Raw genomic sequence first — 22,266 nt, forward strand, 5'->3', positions numbered from 1 at the left:
TTTAATGAGATGTATTAGCGGAGGGAAATATTAAGAAAACATTTTACAAATATAATTATTCTAATTATTTAATGAATAAAAACAATTATGAAGTAAAACCAGTTAAAATATCAAAATCTCATCATACACATTGAGCCAAAATTCTGAGTAAATACTTTTAAATATTTAAAAAGATACTACGATTAAGCTTCTAATCAGGATTTTTCCAAAATCGTTTAAAAATATTAAATGCTAGTATGTTGTCATTTTATTAAACAGCGCCAATTCAATAATAATATAATATTGATATGAACATATCAATGATATATATATGAACATATATTTATTAAAATATAATAAATTACCTTATTACACAGTATTTATGCTCTTATTTAAGTAATAAAAAACACGTTTATGAGACAGGCTTTTATTTTTCTTAATACTCTAAAGAAATCACAAACACTAAGTCAAACAAAGTTTCAAAAACAAGGGAGTAAAAGTAATCAAAATTAATTTCCCGACCTGTCGATTTTTCTTTTTTTTTCCAAAACAACTTTGCAATTAGTGACACAGTACAATGAAATTAATTACTAATAAAAAGCATATTCCACAGAAATAATCAAGAGATCACCCTCATTAATTCCAGTTATTATTAACATCGTACCCATTTATAATGAACAAATTCCCGGTGAATGTCAATATACAGGTTTAAGTCTGACGTCATCTTTACATGGCAAAGATGGTAATGAAGGTAGTTTCAAGTAGTAAACAAAAATAAATCCCCCCCACAAAAAAAAGTCTGTGAGCATTTCTCCCCAGCAGGGGGCAGTGCAGGACCGGATGATTAACTGGGTCAGAGGTCAGTAAATGTGGCAACGGGATATTTCTCCAGAACATCTCCAGAGAACAAAGTGTCCTCCCGTGTCACAGTTCCTGGACGATCATCTTGTTCTCCACGGAGAGTCCAGAGTGTGTGCTTCGTAAAATCCACGGAAAATGTACAAAACGGTTTAAAACCCAATCGGAAAAAAAAAATCTATTATTTCCACTCTGGCGGCGGACGATTCAAGTCTTCTCCATCCTGGTGTCGTTAAAAACCTTCTTCACTTGCTGTGATCCTCCATCACCTCCATGACGATGGTCCGGGGCCCCGTGAGGATCAGGTTGCTGAGGGCCCGGTAGTCCTGGTTGAGGACGTTCAGTCCGTTGACGGACACCACGAACTGACACACCTGCGCGGAGAAACACGAGATTTTAGGAGTTTATTTTTAAACACCAGTAATGGAGATGAGAAGGATGACATCGGCGAGAACACGCGTCACTCAGCCGGTGGTCACGCCGACTCCTCGCCGCTCTTATCTCGACTCCAACTTAGCAGCTGCTGATAAAACCAGGCCTGAGTGTCTGAAGACCTCAAGTGGCTTCGAACTCATGATAAAACTCTTCAGGTTCACACCCACGTGTGGAGGATTAACTTTAATAATAATGATACGTTTAGAGGAGCTTTTATATTTAATATTATTTTTTATTTTATATTTATGTTGTGAAGATTAATGATAATTTATTTTTCATTTTAATATAGAAACACAAAAGTACCTTTCATTAAAAAACTTTATTTCACTTCAATATTTTCTTTAAATTGTTTTTTTTAATGGTAAAAATGACCAATTAATTTCATATTTGTCGGAATAAAAGAACACTTTTTGATATTATTTGATTATTGACATTTACTGCTTTAAATTGTTGTTTTTATGGAATAAAAAAATACAGAAAAATACAAAAATATATTGAATGATTTAACAGGAAGTATGCAATTAATAGAAAATACTTGTTTAAAATGTTTTAAATGTATAATTGTTTCTAATATATATCACATTCAATGACATCCTTATATAATAATATAAATATTTGAAATAAAAAAAAATGTTTTAATCATTTACTAGATTATATTAGATTAAAAAAAAGAAAAGTAGGACAATATAAACATGTTTACATTTCAAAATATTTAAACTATAAAATGTATTTTTCATTAGTTAAAAAAATCAGTAGAGATTATGTTTTCTCAATCTTAAATATTCTCAGAAGTAGTTAATTGAACAGTTATTTTACTTTTTTAATTAAAATATGTATGTTTAATAAAGTAGATGCAAATAAATTGATATATAAATAAATCTAAAATATTTTATAATTCGAAAATTAAAATACAAAATTGTACTCTATTGGAATTAGATAAGAAACTGAACATTAAATTAAAAGATATGTTAGTTTAAGAATACTTTCTATGTAAGATCCAATCCTCTCAGATGATGATCTACAAAAACAAATCTAAAGTGAGTCATACTCTAGTTAATATTCTCCAGAGGAACCTCCTGAGTTTCCTGGTTCACATTACATGGATAAATGTGGATGTTTCTGGGCGAGAAACGAGATCTCATGCGGTGACGAGTCACGACGACACATTTCCGAACTGAACGTTCAGTTAAAGAATCTCAGCAACGACCCGGTAAATCTTGGCTCTCCCTCCACCGACGCCTCGCTTCTCTCGCTTGTTAATGTTGGCCCGGGTCCAGCTCGGGCTGAATGACTTTGCACAACGTGAGGGTTAAACTCTCGAGCGGGAGAAGAATCAACACTGGACACTGAGATAGTGCACGTGTGGAAACACTGCTCAGGTGCTCGGACCGACTGCACTGCAGGGAAGGAGTTCATTAGAAAAGCTCTCAGAGATGTTTGGCTTAGAGCGGAGAGTAAAACACACACAAATACACACATATAAACACACACACGTCCCATAAAGCAGCATGAGAGTCAGAGATGCAGCAGTTATGTAAGCACTCTGATCCATTATGGCCCGGACGTCGCTGATGGCTTTACGAGGAGCTGCAGGAACATTTGAAAGCAACAGTGATGCGATCGAAAACCTCAGTCTGACGGCGTTTTGTTGGGCGGCAGAGGGGCGACGATAACAGCGCCCCTACTGGAGGGAAACGGCACTCAGCGATGCATGAAAAGAGGATATTATGAGCAACTTAATTTGTTCTAAAAGTAAATGTTTCTCAACATGTTTATCCTGATTGAAATTTAGAGATATTCATTGTCCACAATTTGAATTAAGTAGTTGTACATGATCCCGTTCTTGTTTTAAAAGTAAAAGCAATTCTGTGTTTTTCTCCTTTTAAATGCACAAAACACTGAAAATTCATCATGTAATATTTATTATTATTATTATTGAAACTAAAGACACAAATGCAGAACATAGACTTCATCTGTTTCACTTCTCCATTCCCGTCTCGGTGTTGTCTTGACCTTTAAAGTATATACTTTATTGAATATTGTTTTGATTGTTTAAGCGCTTAGTGACCCTGGTCTGGAAAAGCGCTCTATAAATACAAATTACTTACTTACTTAGAAAACAATACATTAACAGTGTTTTGTTTAAACATTCATATTAATCTACATTCTGCCGGATATGTAAGACTTATCCTGATTACAATAAAATATTTTTTATGAAACTAATTCCACTTGAGTTTTAGTGTTTCCTGCTCTTAGAATAAAAGCAACAATTACACAATGACTGATCATAAAAATGAAACCATAATGGAAATTAATCAGAGCAAAGAGCTTCAGCGATTTAATCTGTTTCACTTCTCTGTTCCCTGATAGAAATGTTAGGTAACAAAGAAAATACAGATGTGTGTTCATGTTAAATAAATAAAATAATACATGAACATCACCGTCGTTTGTTCTGAAACTAAATATTGATCTACATTCTGATAATCTGCCTGAAACTTGACATATTCTTCGGCAACATTACAATGAAAAATCTTTGGATGAAAGTAATTCAAGTTAAAAATGTATTTAGTTTCTTGTTCTAAAATTAAATACATTTTGTGTTTTTCTCTTTATTATTTTATTTTATCATGAAAAATAGATAAAAAAGCAAAAGAACTAATTCAACATTTGAAAAGCTTTTTTTTCAATTGGTAGTTTTAATATAAAACTAATTGTATTTAAACGTTTTCTCTACTTTTAATTTACAAACAAACTGTGATTAAACATTAACTCAATGACAGCCTATCTATGGTCATAAAACTATAATGTTGGATAATAAACAAATCAAAAAGCCACATAAACTCAATTTGTTTCACTTCCTCTATTCCCTCATAAAAACTGTTATATAGCAAAGAAAATACAGATATTTTTTCAACTTAATAAAGAAATAGTCTCTTTTTAATTATTGAAACCCTTTTCTGCTACGATTATTTAATTTATTTTAACATTTACTTTTTATATTGATCTCCATTATTTGAATTATTCTTCTTTTATTTTGGTTATTTCATGTTTCAAGTCTGAGCTCGTGTGTCAGAATAACAGTCACGTGCATAATTACGCCCCAGGAATAATACTGACAGAAATAAACCTGTTCTAAAATTAATCCTGAGCAAACTAGTCCTCGGTAACCGAGCGCCTCGTTCAACTTTCACCCAGAAAGTGGAACAACCCTCCACATGTGGGTCACAATGATAATCTCACACCGACGCATTTTTTACGAGCGTAAGGACTCTATGGCCGACCCATCGCCATGACGACCACACAAAAGCAGAAGAACGACTTCCTTCTCTCCCTGATCCGACGCATTCCGCCTCCTCGCCTCACAGGTTCCAGAGCGACCTCGTAAAAAATATCCAAACACCAACAACTTTATGTTTCCTGCAGCGAAGGAGCAGCTCGCCCTCTTTTTTTTATTTAGTCTTCCCTCGTTCCAGATCGTGGTTGACGCGACCGCGACCCCGCATTCCCAGGATTCTTTGCTGCCGCTCGCATTCCTTCATGCCAGCTCCCGCCGCCGCCGCTCTCTTGGCCTCACAAACTCTTACTTCACGCACACCAGGGGGGCTCGGGCTACAAAGGTCGAGGGTCAACTCAGAAGGTCAACTCTTGTCACGTTTGTCCTTGAACAGTCTGTTCCTTCTTGACCTTATCGTCAAGAGTTATCACTGATAACCTGATATGAACGATAATATGAACCGTCTGACGTGGAGAAGAAATGGAGTCTCAACAAGATTGACAGCCCTGCTCGGGACCACCAGCCTGGGGGGGGAAAGGGGGTCTTACCTTCATGCCGGCGGCAGCTGCAGGTCCACCCGGGTCCACGGCCTGGACGTGGCAGGGGCTGGTCCCCCGGACCACGAAGCCCCAGCCGACAGCATCACCGACCACCTGCGACACAGAGACTCGTTTAAGAAGGATTTCTTCAAGTTTTTCACCCAAATTCTGATTCAAATCTGCAGATGATTGTTGATATAAATATGTTTCTGTTCCTTATCTTCAGTTTCTGAAGCAACACAAACTTTAATCCACTTTGATTTTAGGACAACAATCGGGCGGGCCACATAAAATGACTCGACGGGCCAGATTTAACCCTGTGTTTGTACTAAAAGATACTCATCTATAAATGAGAACGAGTGATTTAAATGAACTTTGGAAGTTCATCTGATGAATAAGTCAAAGGTGTTTCCCTCGAAGCATTAGTTCTGTGTGTTTGAAGGACTCACAGTGAAGGTCTTCTTCTTGAACGGACCTCCAGTCGTGAGCAGCTCCTCCACCGTCACGTGTCTCTTCAGAACTGTGGACACATGAACATTTATGATATTCATTTCATTCCAGTTTGTTCTGCACCGTCAACACCACATGATAATCATTGATTTTCAAACAGGTTTATTAATTATTTTAACCACTAACTGATCAGTTAATTTTGCCTCTTGTGTGATGAAAGTTCAACCGTGTTCTAGATACAAATATATCAGACCAACAGTTAGTTCTGATACCTGGATACACAGTGAGAAATGATCAATAACATTAGTGAGTAAAGTTATACAGATATAAACATCAAAACTTATATTGGATCATCAGAGTATAACAAAACTTAAAACTTCCTTCTAAATGTTGGTTTTTATTACTTTTACACGACATAAACATTGTGTTATGAGTAATTTAGTGATATAATCGTGTGAATGCTGAAGGCATTGAGATCCTGTTTTTCTCTTTGCGTGTTTTTATTTTGCTTTTGTCTACTTACTAATACTTCCACCACTACTTTTAATACTTATACTTATATTATTGCTACTTCCACGATTTCTACTACTTCTACTTTTACTATTTATTCAACTACTTATTCAAGTTCTACTTTTTCATCTTCTATTACTACTTCTACTATTTCTTATACTTCTGCTTTTACTACCTATTATACTTCTACTACTAATTCTACTACTTATTAAACTTCTACTTTCAATTATTATATTACAACTTCTTATTCTACTTCTACTTTCAATTATTATATTACAACTTCTTATTCTACTTCTACTTTTACTACTAATTCTACTACTTTTTCAACTTCTACTCTTACTTTTACTTCTTCTACTATTTCTACTACTACTTCTCCTACTACTACTACTGTACTTCCATTTCAACTTCTCCTTTTTTTCTTCATGCCATCGTTTCAACAGTTTCCAGTATTTCCAGTTTTTACTTTGAAATACTAGTAAAAATACAAGCATTTCAGTTTACAGGTTCTGCTGATTCAGCATCTACACTGAATTTTCTTCTGGAGATGCACATTTTCTAGTTGTTAATCAACGTTTCAGTGGAAGTCGATACAGAGCCGAGATTAAAATCTAAGAAAAGTAGAATCACTTTAATCCCTTTGATATTCTGTGATATTTTGAATTCAAGTTGTGCAATTCAAGTAAGTAAGTAAGTAATATTTATTTATATAGCGCTTTTCCAGACCAGGGTCACAAAGCGCTTTAACAATCAAAACAATACTCAAAAAAGTACATACTTTAAAGATCAAGATAATACTGAGAACAACACAGGAGTTCCAGAAAATCAAGGAAAAGCCTGAACAAATAGAAACGTCTTAAGATGTTTCTTAAAGGAGTCAGTAGATCATCAAGCGCAAAGAGAGAGAAGATTGTTCCAAAGCTTAGGAGCAACAGCCTGAAAAGATTTCTCTCCTCTGGTCCTGAACCGTGTGCGAGGAACCATAATAATAATAATATAATTCAAGACATGTATTGTCAAGTTTCACTTCCTATTATTGTGAGTATGTTTTCCTGTTGATGGTGTTGACAGAAGCGGCTCCATTAAAGTAAGAAAACGAAGTTTAGATCAAAAATATAACTCGTCATTCACCAGACTTGGGGTTGCAGAGAACAGGGGGGCTGCTGCTGAGCGTGGGGCTGCTGCTGTAGTACCCACTGCTGCCACAACTGCTGCTCATGCTGCTGCGACGAACCCCGGCGACGACTTTGATCTCCTTGGTGGGACTCACTGTCAGGAGACACAATATCCACACTTTACCTTTAAATCTTTTTAATGTCAATTTTACAGACATCGAAATTAAAACCATGGAAATACGTAAATAAAACATTAAAATAAATATATTGATTTAAAAAACAGCATCTAATACATTTTAATTCGACAATTCAAATTAACATATTTTTCATATTTTAAAGCGGTTAATTTATTCAATTAAAAACACATTCAAATCATTCAGATAAGTAATAACAAGTAAACAATATTTAAAAAACTCGGACTCAAAATTAAATCATTAGTGAGTGAAGTTATACAGATATAAACATCAAAACGTATATTGGTTCATCATAGAGTATTACAAAATGTAAAACTTTCTCCTCAATGTGTTTTTGTTATGACTTTAATACGAGCATAGTGATATGATTGTGTGAATGCTGAAGGCATTGAGATCCTGTTTTTATTTTACTTTTGTCGACTTATTACTACTAATACTTATTCCTCTGATACTTTTACTACTAATTTTACTTTTACTTTTACTACTTATTCTACTGATACTTTTACTACTAATTCTACTGATACTTTTACTTGTTATTCTACTGATACTTTTACTACTAATTCTACTGATACTTTTACTTGTTATTCTACTGATACTTTTACTACTTATTCTACTGATACTTTTACTACTAATTCTACTGATACTTTTACTACTAATTCTACTGATACTTTTACTACTAACTCTAATGATTATTTTACTTGTTATTCTACTGATACTTTAACTACTTATTCTACTGATACTTTTACTACTAATTCTACTGATACTTTTACTACTAATTCTACTGATACTTTTACTACTAACTCTAATGATTATTTTACTTGTTATTCTACTGATACTTTTACTACTAATTCTACTGATACTTTTTCTACTGATACTTTGACTACTAATACTACTACTTATTCAACTTCTACTTTGTCTATTACTAAGTATTTTTTTTTCCTTTTGATTCAATCTTAATTTAATTAATTACACACGTTAAAATGTGTTCAGATCAGGAAAAATCAGTTCAATTAAATCCATTATTTATTTAGTTTAGTCGTAAAATGTTTTAAGAGTCGTGTAAAAGGACAGATTAAAATGTATCTAAAAGTCTCCCTGAAGAAGACATGGGTCGATCCGACCAGAAAGAGGCTGAATAAATATTAAACTGGTCGCTATCAAAGGTCACTCTTCTCTTTACAGACCAAACAATGACCTGGACACCGAGGCCGCTCGTGATCGAGCGACTCAACGAGCGCCGGAGCAAACAGCGTGGACTCACCCGACAGGAAGCTGGTGTTGCCGCCGTCCGAGTGCTGCTTGCGGAGGCAGAACGGGCTGTCCTGGCTCTCGGGGATGCTCGGGTTACGCTCGTGCAGGACCTCCATCAACCGCCGCCGTCTTCTGAAGTTCATCCTGAACTGATAGAGGTTCGGCCCGTCGACGAAGTGGTGCGAATTAGTCACTGAAAGAAGAACCAAAAATAACAATAAAAAAAAAAACACATTTAATTCATGAACTTATTTAATGAGGGACGTTGTGTTCTGTGTTTAATTGACCACACGAACCTAATTGACCGGATACTCGGCACCCGGCACTAAACAAACTGACCGTTGAGCTGAGAACATTGTCGCTGAGCAAACACCATCACACTTTCCACGACAGTGACTTGAATCTACCTGGACCACATGGGTTCAACTCCAAATCACAGTCCAACATATTTTACATTATAAACGAGAAGTTAAATTGTCTTTTCATACTTTCTTCAACATCAGTTTTACTCTTATATGAACTATCTTTATGGATGTTGACATCTATTGTCCCTGTTACTTATCTCTTCTCAAACATGGCATCTTTGTATGTCAACATATCAACATTAATCTACTTCTTAAATCTTAGTTTTCCCAGCGAGCCTGAATCTAATACATGTGATACAGACCCTGTGAGTGACTTTAGGCGACTAAAAGTGCAATTTAAATCTAGCAATAACTAGGATATTTGCCATAATATTCAACATTCAACTCAACAACAAAAAATAAGCCCTCGTCGTCTGAAGACCTCGTTGCAGACATAACCTCCTATGGCGTCTTCAGCTCAAAAAAATATGTTATTTTAGTTTGCTTTATTTATCTGTTACAAGTGTAAGACTAGTCTGTGAATGAAATGTCTTTATTAAAATGATGCCTGCTGTGGATAAAGTGTGTGTCAGGCGTCTGGTTTTAATAATTTGTAAATTAATCCTTTCACCTATAATAGTCCTCAATAGTCTGTCGTCTTTTCTATTCTTTGGGGAATTTTGGATCCTTTAAACCGTCATTTAAGAAATTATTATCATCATTTATATGTTGTATTATATACGTGTTATAAAGTCGCATTTTTAACAACTTGACGCTGTAGTTTCTTCGGTTACACACGACACCATTTATCATTGTAGTAAACGACAACATTCCAGCTCCTTTACTCGAGCGACGATGAAGATATTTCTGTCCACGCGTGATCCGTTTCCTCCCTTCTTATCTTGCTAGCATCTTTTTTTTTTAACTCAATCTTCTGCATTCCATTTATATTTTTATAAATGTGTGCATGTGACTCCAGCGGCAGGATAATTGAATCACACTCGGGTGTGAACAACAGGCCTCGGAGTCAAAATTCATGTCATGTGAAAACAGAAGCTGATTCTGTGTCCATTGTTGAAGCGGCAAGTCGTGCACAGATGTGTCCTCGAAATCTTGGGCGGAACACGTGACGCAACAATGTGGAGCTCTGTCCCACAAATCTAAGTAAGTCAAGCCTAGTCCAGAAGATAAATATAGCAGGAAGTGGAATCTTTTTTCGTTGAGTGTGTGTCTGCTCCCTGATGGATTCGTGACCCTTTTCCTCACCGTGTTGCACGATGCCGTGCTCGAGGAGTCGGCGACCGAGCTGCTCCGCCTCCTCTCGGGTCGCCATCTCGCCCTCTTGGATGAGCCAGTCCACGAACTCCGAGGCCACCAGCGTCCGCTCGAAGCTCTCGCCGTCCGTGTCCCGGGTCTGCAGCAGGCTGTTCTCAGAGTTCATGAGTCTGGAGGGCAGAAGATGGAGCGATCGGTCAGATGTGGAGGAAAATAAAGTAGGAACCATGGCAACCAAGTGTCTTCTTAAATGGAACAAACATGGATTATTGATTCAATACATTTGGATGCGTCACTAAACCTCAAAGTTAATGACAAACTTACTTTAACAGTCTCTTAGGAAGTTGAACATTAGTTTGTCATTGTTGCACATTTAACCATCTTAATATCCCTTAAAGCATCTTTTACTACACTTCATAATTTTTGATGTACAGTATTTTTGATTCATAATTGATATATTGACACATTAAATATCTCTTTTTTTTAATTACTTGATATAAAAAAAATGTAAACAACGTCGATATCGTTAGCAACATGCTAGGCTAGTAAGCAGCCAATAGGGTTGGTAGGCACAATAAAGTATTCCTTTTTTTGATGTAATACACTCATTAAAATGTAGGTTTTTTAAAATACACGTTGCTCAAATAAATGTAATGAATAAAGAGGGTTTTAATGTTTTCTATAATTCGTTGTTCAAACGTTATTTATGCTTCTTTTTAAAAAACGCTACTCTTGCTATCCTGCTTGCAAATAATTCAACTAATAACAAGATTCGATGAGACTCAAAAGGATAAATCTCGAGCAAAACAATTTAAAAATGGTTTACAGCGATTGTTATTGTTTGCGCACCGACTTCCGCCATTTGCGTAACTTTACGCACTTTATTAGCTAATCGTACGTAGACGCCACGTGAAATAACGTCGCAACTTATAAAATATATTTATATAACTCACTTGATTTTAAATTAATAAAAGCATCCTCGACAAGATGGAGGTAACAGAAGAGACGAAACTAACTCGGAATTAAAGTTAAATAAATCGCGATTTTTTTTTTCAACGAGCAGAAACTTCTTACCAACGTTTTCTTATCCTTTCTTGTCCTTCCGCAGACAAACCTCGACTCATGTCCAGGTAACGACTTGAAAACAGTCGTTTTTTCGTCTAAATGACGCCAATGATTGGATTAATTCAAGTTACGCCCCGAAAACAACACTTCAGGGTCAATTGTTGTCACAGGTAACGAGGTGAACTGCTCTGGCCACGCCCACAACCACTGTCCATCACTGTGTTGATGTAAAATGTTTGTTTTTAATAAAAATAAACAAATAAATAGAATTTCTCTAATATGTGAAGCTGCTAAAATGTTTACTTCACACATCATTCCATGTATTTCACACCATATTTCATTGATATCCAAATTAAAATAAAACTTTATTAAGCGTATAGTTAGATCGACAGCAGTGATGATAACTCGTGTGTAATAAATAAACTAAAATACTCTTAACAAAACCTTCAGAAGTGTCTGAAAAATATGTTAAATTTATTAACACTATTATGTTTTAAATAAACCAACCCTATAATAAATTTAATTCAAACGTGTTATTTTTTCACTACTACACATATCTGATCACATTAATCACAGCAGGGATAGTCAGTGAGTACGCATTAATACTAGATATTGTATGTGTTATTAACAGTAGATACTTGATTCAGAACTCTGCAGCCAGAATTCTAACCCGCTCTAGTAGAAGAACTCACATTTCTCCGATCCTTAAAACTCTTCACTGGCTTCCAGTTTCTTTCAGGATCAACTTTAAAATTCTGGTTCTTACTTACTTACTTGTAAAATAAACATATACAACAAAATACACACAACAATTAAAGAGTTTAAAGTGTGAATGTGTGCCTTTAACTTCAATAGAAAGGTGACATTAAGTCACTCATAGAGTATGTGACTGGGATGGTTTCTACTCAAGTATACTCATGGCAGGTATACACATGCAAAAGTGTTTGTTCTTCTTTCAACACACTCGCAGTATTGACACAGGATTAAATCATTTACATGTAAATGGCTCCGGCTGATGACAGAGTAACCGGCTCTTCACAGTTTCATGAAGCAAGTTCAGACAAAAACTGTAGCCAGACACACTTTTTTAAAGGTTTATCAACGTGGATTTATTCTTTAAGCATAAAGTACTTAAGTGATCACGATAAATAGATTATATAATAAGATGATTAAATCAAAGTTGAATGTTTTCCTCGAAAGTTCAGCAAAAATGTGACCGTCATGTGGATTTTATCAGAGAAAATGTTCTAAAAGTCCTGCATGATCTTCAAGTTAAACAGTAAAATAAATAAATATTAAAATAAGGTGTAACTTTGCAGCCAAAAATGATTTCTCTCTACGTGCTTTAAACTTTGGAGGTGAAAGTGAAGCTGATACTCACAAAAAAGTTAAGTAAAAAAGGATGAAAATTCCCCGATAATGTTGTAATAACTAACTACAGTACATGTGTGTTGAAAATAAAATACATGTTAACAACTATTCATTAACATTTTTATAGTAATTACTATTATTATAATTGAAATAAATAAATATGCAATACAAATAACAAAAAAACACACACAAATAACATGTGGAAATTATATTTAACAATAAATTATATAATCAAGTCTAAATGTAAATTTTTAACTATGAAAGAAAATGTAGAAATGTATCATTATTAAAATCACATTTAACACATGTTGTATTACGTTGAGAAGCCAAACAAGTGAATGAAGAAACCTTCAAAATTTTACCGGATCCAGATGGAACTACAGAAGATAGATAGATAGATTATTATTATTATTATTATATTTATTTTGTTAAAAGATGGACTCAGCGACTGCCCGACCTCCTTGGCAGAGGTCATGGCATTCAGGGCGAAAGGTTAGGGACACCCTGGAAAGGCCAGGCACAAGCAGCATCGAGGCCGAATCCTCGTCGCGTGTATAAGGTCAACAGGAACACGTGTTCCGTTTGTCGACGGTGGAAAAAGACAAAGTGTTCTGAGCAAATATTTACTGTGGAATTATTTCATCCATCAAAGCAGCCGCAGTGTTGTAAGAACAGATCCAACCGGCAACCAGTTCACGGAGCATTTGTCGAAGGAAACTATGTTTGACGAGTCACAGTTTCACATGCTAACAAGACAGTTCAACGTTAACAACGTTCTCTCACCAAAGCTTCCATTAAAGTGAGTTGGAACGAGAGGAGAAACGGATTTTTGATGGTCTTTTGTCATGAAAATTTCTTCAAATTAGCATCAAAGGACCTGAGATTGACTCAGTTAATCACCAACCCTTTCTTTTGTTTCTCTCATTAGTTTAGCTTAGCTTATCTTAGTTTAGCTTAGCAACTTCTCTGAAGTGAATCAACAACAAAGATACAATTCAAAAACATGAAGAATTTCTACTTAAAATCTCTTTTCCAAGTAAGATACAAGTTTAAACGTGTCAACAGTAAATACGACTTTAGACGGTGATGTTTTAAATTCAACACAAATGTCCATTTTCAGCACAAACCGTTCTCAAACTAAGACTTGAAATGGTTAAGTAATGAATAAAAATGTTTAAAAGAAAGATATTTGTTCAGGAACTATGAATGGAGTTCAGTTGCTCGTCATTGAAAACCTTAAACAAACACTCAAACTGAGGGATTATCTGATTGTTTGTGGAGATTATCACAGTTTGAACATGACGGAACTTGTTAATGAGACGTTTCATTTTTATAACACAAACTCATTCGTCAGAAACCGTTAAAAGTCAAACGACTTAGACTATTTTTGCTGAGATGTATCCAGAATAAAGTTATTATATTAGTCTCTTCGATATGTCAAGGACTTGTTAAAGGAGTCGTTGTGTTGTTGTTTTTTATTGTTGACCCTCCTTCGGTGGATATTACTTTATTGTGGTTCATAAAATACAAATATATCAACATGTATTATGTCGCGTGCGTCAGGCTCAGCATAAATTGAGGCCGACCCGCCCTAGAATAGAACCGACCACGCCCTTAATGCCAGTGGATTTAACCCTGGAACTCTCAGAAAACACTGAGAGAAAACAGGAAACTCTGACTCGCAAGAGAGTCATTCAGAAGAGCTTCCAATCTTAATAACAAATACAGTTAATACAACACAAGCCAAATAAGAAAACACTTCTTTGAATTAACGTTACAGTCCATGTGTAGTTTAACACTTTCTGGATCAAACTAGCAACAGAGATGTCGATTTTTATCAAAGAAAAATCATGTTTAAAGTCAGTCATAACATCCAGGTTGACATAAAAGTAAATAAAGCAAACTTCTCTTTTGAATAATATAGAAAGAAATGTGAGGCTGATAAGGTGGATACTTACAAAAAAACTCAACAAAAAAGTATGTATCAATGCCAATTATATTATAGAATATAAAAAAAAAAGAAAAAAATACATACATTGTGAGAAAATATTAATTATAATGTATCATTTTATGTAGAATTATAATAAACTAAATGTGAGATATTTTAGTGAAAATGCAACAAGAAAACATAATGAAAATGACAAGATTATGTCAAATATTAACATCAAGAAATTATAATAATAACTTGTAATAGAATTTATAGAGATTATAATTATTAAAATGCAATTAAACACATCATTTGATAAATATATAGGATTTATTCAGTGTAAATATAGCAAAATAAAAATGTAAAAATATTGTTCTAAATATACCGATGTATAGCTGTTAAAGTGTCATTTATATAATAATGCGAAGAAGGATCCGTTGCCATGACGACGAGACAGGAAGCCGGATGATAAACGTTCAGTATATTATAACTAAACGACGGTGAAAAGACTGTTGCGATGACGAAAGTATTATTTCTTCTGGTCGACGAGCACCAGCTGGATGTTCAGGGTGATTATATAAACCATGACAGATGTCTTCTCTTTCTTCTCCCACTCTCTTATGCAAGCGTTCTCTCTGTGTGTGTGTGTGTGTGTGTGTGTGTGTGTGTGTCCAGAAATATGATGTTTACACCAGTGTGTCAGCATGCATGTGTGTGTGTCACACGAGCTACAAAAATACACACCGAGAGTGCGTCAGAAGGATTTTTATTCTTCATAAAGAAGACTCAAATGAGTGCAGAATTCTTTGATTGACAGGTGATGGACGGACGAGTGTTGAGTTTTTAAAAGTGTGACAAAGTGAGTCACTAGTGTATTTGTTGACACAGTTGACGGTGAAGTGCTCAGTCATGAAGCCCTCAGGGCGTGTCGAGGTGTCGTGAATCATTAACAACACACACACCTGAGCGTCGACGACTTCATACATTCTCACACACACAGCTCAAACCTTCAACTACTTTTTTTAGCATTTGAAATACTGTTTATCACACGTTTACGATCAGGAAAACTCTCTACACGTTCAGTTGTAACGCTGCATCTGAGGCGTCATTCCTCTCAACGACACTCTCAGTAACGGTGACCTGAACGGCTCGCGAAATGCTTTGCCGCCCAGCCAACCAATCACAGCTGTCGACGACTTTTGACGTGACAACATTGTGGCAACCTAGTACTGTGGCGACTAACAAGTCGTCACTTTATAGGCATCATGGGAGTTGGGTGTTTTGTTGGCACCATAAGTAAGGTGGGTGTTGTGATCACTTCCTGCCGCTGAGTTCGCCAGACAGTCGTCTCAAAATCAAATTAGATTCATGTCCACGTTGCTATGGCGACCAATAACGATGCCAGAGTTGAAAAGAGAAACAGAGATTATGGATATTGACAAGTACAGAAAGACTTGCAATAAGTAAAAAAAAATGAAGGAAAAACTCACGAGATAGTAGACATTTTGCTTCGGCCTGTGAAAAAACATTTAGAAATACAACAATCTCTGAGTTTTTATGGTCTTTTGTCATGAAAATCTATTCAAATTAGCATCAAAGGACCTGAGATTGAATCAGATCCACGACTCGTCTTCATCACCAACTCTTCCTTTGTTTCTCTCGTTAGCTTAGCTTAGCAACTGAAATTATCTGTTTTTGAGTCATTACGCAAACACAAAGACACACAAACGATCACATGGTCTCCTTGGCAGAGGTAATTATTTATAAGACACAGTTGAACACGTTTGTCTTCTTCAGGCGAAAAGTTCAAAAATACATAAATAGGTAGAATATTTAGATTTAACTTCATGGCAGAAATATAAATATATATATATATATTTGCAACAGTTTCAATAGTTTTAGAAGTTGATCATGTGACAAAACTCCATGTTTTAACGTAGAATAAAGACTCGATAGACTCGGAGGAGGAAGAACAACATGTTATCTTCAACAAGACTCTTGAGATCCGAGCAGCAAACGTTCTCTCGGGAAAGTAAACACGTGTTGTTGTTGACTCACTTCTCGTAGAGCCTCTGGCCTCGCATGAAGACCTTGGCTTCGCTGTCCAGAGGGAACGTTCCGTCGTCCTTCCGGAAGCGGTAAAACAACTTCAAGTCTTTGAATTCCCGATGTTCGTCACACACTAGAAACACAGTCGAGCAGGAAACGTTTACATTTGTGGAAGATACTGCCGGGAAGTAGCATTTTTGTTATGTAGCATCACAGCTAACAGATTTATGCATCGACTTCCTGTCTGGATGGATCGTCAAAATAAGAGTTATGTTGAAACTTTTATTTTATTGAAATGTTGTTGTTTTTTTAAGCATTTAATTATTTATTTGTATTAATTGTGAAAGGTTTTTGGATAATTGCATTACATGTTTTAATATTTATAAAATAAAATACTTTTTCTTAGTAATAATAATAATAACAATAACAATAACAATAACAATAATAACAATATCGATAACTATCATAACAATAATAATAATAATAATAATTATAATAATAATAATGGATAAGAAATGAGACATTCAGAGTAATAATAATAATAACAATAATAACAATGGACAAGATATGAGACATTCAGAGTAATAATAATAATAATGATAATAATAATAATGGATAAGAAATTCGACATTCAGAGTAATAATACTAATAATACTACTAATAATAATACTAATAATAACAATAATAATGGATAAGAAATGAGACATTCAGAGTAATAAAAATAATAATAATAAAAATAACAATAATAATAATAATGGATAAGAAATGAGACATTCAGAGTAATAATAATAATAACGATAATAATAATAATAACAACAATGGATAAGATATGAGACATTCAGAGTAATAATAATAATACTAATAATAATACTAATAATAACAATAATAATAATAATAATAATGAAAATAATAATAATGGATAAGAAATGAGACATTCAGAGTAATAATAATAATAACGATAATAATAATAATAACAACAATGGATAAGATATGAGACATTCAGAGTAATAATAATAATACTAATAATAATACTAATAATAACAATAATAATAATAATAATAATAATGAAAATAATAATAATGGATAAGAAATGAGACATTCAGAGTAATAATAATAATAATAATAGGTAAGATATGAGACATTCAGAGTAATAATAATAATAATAATACTAATAATAACAATAATAATAATAATAATGATAATAATAATAATGGATAAGAAATGAGACATTCAGAGTAATAATAATAATAATAATAATAATAATAGGTAAGATATGAGACATTCAGAGTAATAATAATAATAATAATACTAATAACAACAATAATAATAATAATAATAATGGATAAGAAATGAGACATTCAGAGTAATAATAATAATAATAATAATAATAATAGTAATAATAATAATAATAATAACAACAATAAAAATGATAATAATAATAATGGATAAGAAATGAGACATTCAGAGTAATAATAATAATAATTATAATAACAATAACAATAAAAATGATAATAATAATAATGGATAAGAAATGAGACATTCAGAGTAGTAATATTAATAATAATAAAAACATGATACATGAATAAACATGATACTAAAGAATGAGGATCCGAGCTGACTCACCGTGATGGATGATGCTCTGCTCCAGAAGCTTCTGCATGATCTTGACGGCCGTGTCTCGGTCCGTGGCCTCCTTGTGTTCCATCAACCAGTCGATCAGCTCTTTACCCACGAAGCAGTTGGGGTACGTGCGGAGGTGATGCCGGCGATCCTTGATGACCTTCGCCTCGTGCAGCCGCAGCCTGAGCAGCCAATCAGAGCGCAGATGAGAGACAAACACACCGGACTGTATCAACACATATATAACAAATATATTTGATATTATATGTTTGATATTATATTCATATATTGTTTTTTATCGTGAGGAGAAGTCAAGACAGAAGAAATGCCAGTAAAAAGAGAAAGTAACTGGAGAAAAAAATCCAATACAAAAGATCAAGTTCATTTTATACAAGGAAAAACTTTGTTGTTATATATTATTATAAACATTGATATTTAAAAATATGACATTAAAGAAACTCAAAGATAAAATAAATAAGTAGCAGGAGAGTTCTTTTTTTTGCTGAATAAAAAAGAGTAATTATCACATTTTAAATAAGATAAAACTATTTTTGTTATATATAACTTAACATAACATAACATTAAATGAAAGGAACTTAAAGAAAGCAAGAAAAACATTTTTAAGAAGTTAAATGATCAAATATAAATTACTTTCTTATTTATTTACTTATTCCACATTATTTTTGAAATAAATAAAAATATGACATAAAAGGAACCTGAAAAAAGTCAGAAAAAATAAGATACAAACTTTAGTAAGACTTAAATAGTTGAACTAGTAATTAATCATTAAAAAAAAAGAAACGATTTATAATATACATTATGTATGTTGAATGTGATTTATTAAAAGCTTCAGAAAGATCTACTGAAGTCTGTACTGTCACTTTAAGACGAGCCAAAGGTTCTGGAGACCCATCATCACAGTTGACCTCGTTCTGAACCCAGTGTGGGGACACGGGCCTGAACGGGTCTGTTCTGTTCAGTCTGGATCAGCTTTGACGGGCCCGACACGGGTCCGACACAGAGGACGGAACCAGCAAAGCTTTTGTTTGGGTTTGTCTTGAGTGTCGAGCAGCAGAAACACAAGTGTCAGCAGAAGAATCAGCTTCTCACGCTGATCTGTTATCTTATCAGGCCTTAAATCACACCATGTTTGTTTGTAAACAAAACCTCCAGGCGTGAATAAACACCAGGATCCTGTAGAAGTAACATTTATTCTGCGTAGCCTCAAATAAGGACAAATATTTTATAATTAAAAAGGTTGATAATGTTAATAACCTTTTTTTGGCAGTTTAAAGATACAAAAGGAAAAAAAAAAGTTTTAAATAATATAAAAGTAATAATAAGTAATCACTAACAAGTAATTAAATATCTGGTAACAATATCACAAGTTTTATTTTAGTTTTTATTTTATTTAATGTGCTGCTATTAACTAGTGAAACTTTCAGCCAATCACGCGACACGCAGATAATCATGTGATGACGTAGCAGCGCGCAATCAAGTAGCTCGGTTTTCTTTTGTACTGTCTGGTGACACTTTTATACTAACTTTATATTGAATTTAAAAGGCTTAAAAAATATAATTTAATTATTTGAATAAAATAATATTTCACTTTATGTTAAGAAAATTAAATATTTTTAATAATATCTTTTTAATACAATTATTTAAAAAAATTAAAAATTATTGAATTTAATTAATATCAATTTTTTTAGTAAAAACAATATTGTATAAGATAATTCTAAAATAAAAAATTCAACCTTTTTACAAATAAATGATTGTATTAAATTATTCAAAAATTCAAATTAAATTCAATGATTTTTCTTTTGATGTCACAATTTACTTCCATTGTTAAGTTGTTAAATAAATCGAAATAATAATGAAATAGCTTTAACCCTTGTGTTAGCTGATTGTCAAGGTGACCCGACAACACAAGGGATACCACAAACACATTTGTTTTCCAGCCTTCGGGTCACCTTGACAATGAGACAACACAAGGGTTTTCTCGAGCATCGTAATTTTCATGGTTTTTGACTCCATTTCAACACGAATGTCAACATCAACGCCACACAAGGTCAAAGGTTAAAGTTGAACAAGTACACAACCGGCGCGAGGTCAGTGACGACAACACGTGGAGTCGTCTCTCGCACACATGGAGAGTTCGGTACACAAACGTTCAGAGACGACCACAGTTCCAGCTGGAACGCTCAGCTGTGCCAGGGACACCGGAACACACACTCACACACACACACACAAGAGTGTGTAGACGGTGTGTAGCAGTCGTTCACTGGTGAGTTCCCGGAGCGCGAGTGTAAATCAGGCTCAGCTGGTTGAAGCCAGTGTGAGCAGCAGCAGCAAAACTCTGGTGCTTCACCTACATATTTAAATATACAAGTACTTAAATATATACAAATAAATAACAATATAACATGATATAGTATCATATAAATGCATATATTAAACAGGTATCTTTATAAATAAATCAAATATAATTACTTGTAGAAAAAAATAACATATATATCTACTGTATACTAATATATATATATATATATATATATATATATATATATATATATGTGTGTGTGTGTGTGTGTGTACTATATAAAGTATGATGACATTCTAGTCCATGTTAATCTTTGTATCCTTTGTCTTAGTTATTTGTCTTGATCCATGTTCTTTATCTTTAGACTTAGATTGTGTCGTCTTGTACTTTCTTTTTATGAAAATTTGTTCTTGTTCTTTTTTTTGTATAGACATATAAATATGTATAGTATGTACAAAATACATATAATATTAAACAATATAACGTGGTATAGTAAAATATATATGCATATTCTAAGCAGATAGCAATATATGTACATCACTATATAAACATAAATACTATATTATTATATACCGTATTTACTGTATATGTAGTGTACTAATTTAATTGCTGTATACATTTAATAATTATAAATTATTTTGTATATACATTTCCAACTGTTTAAAAATGCATATATATATATTAGTATTATTATTATATTTATTATTTATTACAATTATTCGATCTGACTTTATTAAAAAACGAATTCATGTTTTAGTATTTACGACCCACAGGATTATATAAGAAATAAAAAAAAATAGAATAATATACAAAAATAAATAAACTAACTAATAAATAAACAGTTTCTTCATTTATTTTCCCCTTTTTTTAAAGAATAAATCATCAACAAAAAATGTGTTTATTTCTATTATAATATGTTTTAATAATAATAATAATAATAGCAGCAGAGGTTGAAGTTCTGGGACAAGTTACTCTGATCTGGGATCAGGTACATGACCTGGATCTGCAGTGATGCCCCGTAAATAAATGATGGATCTGATGTGTGGTCAGTAGGAAGAATGAAGGAAGAATGAAGGAGGGATGAAGGAGGCATGAGGGAGGAAGCAGTGAGGAAGCAAGGAGGAAGGAAGGAGGAAGGAAGGGAGGAAGCAAGGAGGCATGAGGGAGGAAGCAGTGAGGAAGGAGGGAGGAAGCAGGGAGGAAGGAAGGAAGTAGGAAGGATGGAGGGATGAGGGGGGGAGGAAGGAAGGAGGAAGCAGGGAGGAAGGTAGGAGGAAGGAAGGAAGAGTTGTACCTCAGCTGCTCGCCAGTGACCAGAACCTCCGCCAGGCGCTCCAGCTCCGCCGCCTTCTTCTTCATGGTGTTCCCGATCCCGTCCATGTCTCTGCTGGAGACCCGTCAGTATAAAGACCCGTCAGTGACGAACATGGAGGACGTGAAGCAACAAACTCACCCTTTGACTCCCATGGATGCGGAGTTTGACTCTTGAGTGACGGCGCCGCGGACGAAACTACTACATGGTCCCGCGAGGGACAAATGCTGAAGTCGCTCTTTATTTCCTCCAGAAGATCCGCGAGCATGAAGCGTCTGTTGTGCTGCGTTCACGGACCGGGAGCGAGTGTGTGTGTCCGTGTCGGTGCGCGCACGTTTTCCTCCACGGCGCAGCCAGCACCCCTCGACTCTGCCTCCGCATTGG

The 22,266-nt window shown here is 34.3% G+C and overlaps 1 protein-coding gene across 2 annotated transcripts; it reads right to left on the bottom strand.

Annotated features, from left to right (window-relative positions):
• Positions 1-396: 396 nt before the first annotated feature.
• deptor (DEP domain containing MTOR-interacting protein) lies at positions 397-22,266 on the bottom strand. 2 transcript variants are annotated; one of them, XM_087813213.1, is made up of 10 exons: positions 22,024-22,266; positions 21,865-21,954; positions 18,257-18,435; positions 16,643-16,766; positions 10,213-10,391; positions 8,613-8,795; positions 7,174-7,311; positions 5,535-5,605; positions 5,095-5,199; positions 397-1,211 (listed from the first exon to the last, which is right to left on the bottom strand). In XM_087813213.1, exons 1-10 carry the CDS (start codon positions 22,035-22,037, stop codon positions 1,083-1,085), a joined length of 1,212 nt encoding a protein of 403 aa, XP_087669339.1. In that variant the 5' UTR covers positions 22,038-22,266; the 3' UTR covers positions 397-1,082. The 2 variants fall into 2 exon arrangements, with proteins under 2 accessions (XP_087669339.1, XP_087669338.1); XM_087813212.1 differs by having other exon boundaries at positions 21,865-21,957.

Source organism: Callionymus lyra, chromosome 17 (genome assembly GCF_982586985.1).
Source record: "Callionymus lyra chromosome 17, fCalLyr1.hap1.1, whole genome shotgun sequence".
Classification (NCBI taxonomy): domain Eukaryota; kingdom Metazoa; phylum Chordata; class Actinopteri; order Syngnathiformes; family Callionymidae; genus Callionymus; species Callionymus lyra.

Excerpts from the sequence above, each read along its gene's own strand:
- deptor (XM_087813212.1), bottom strand. Across the intron at positions 7,312-8,612 it reads CAACACCAGCTTCCTGTCGG|TGAGTCCCACCAAGGAGATC; the intron begins GTGAGTCCACGC and ends GTCTCCTGACAG. Across the intron at positions 5,606-7,173 it reads TCTCTGCAACCCCAAGTCTG|TTCTGAAGAGACACGTGACG; the intron begins GTGAATGACGAG and ends ATGTGTCCACAG.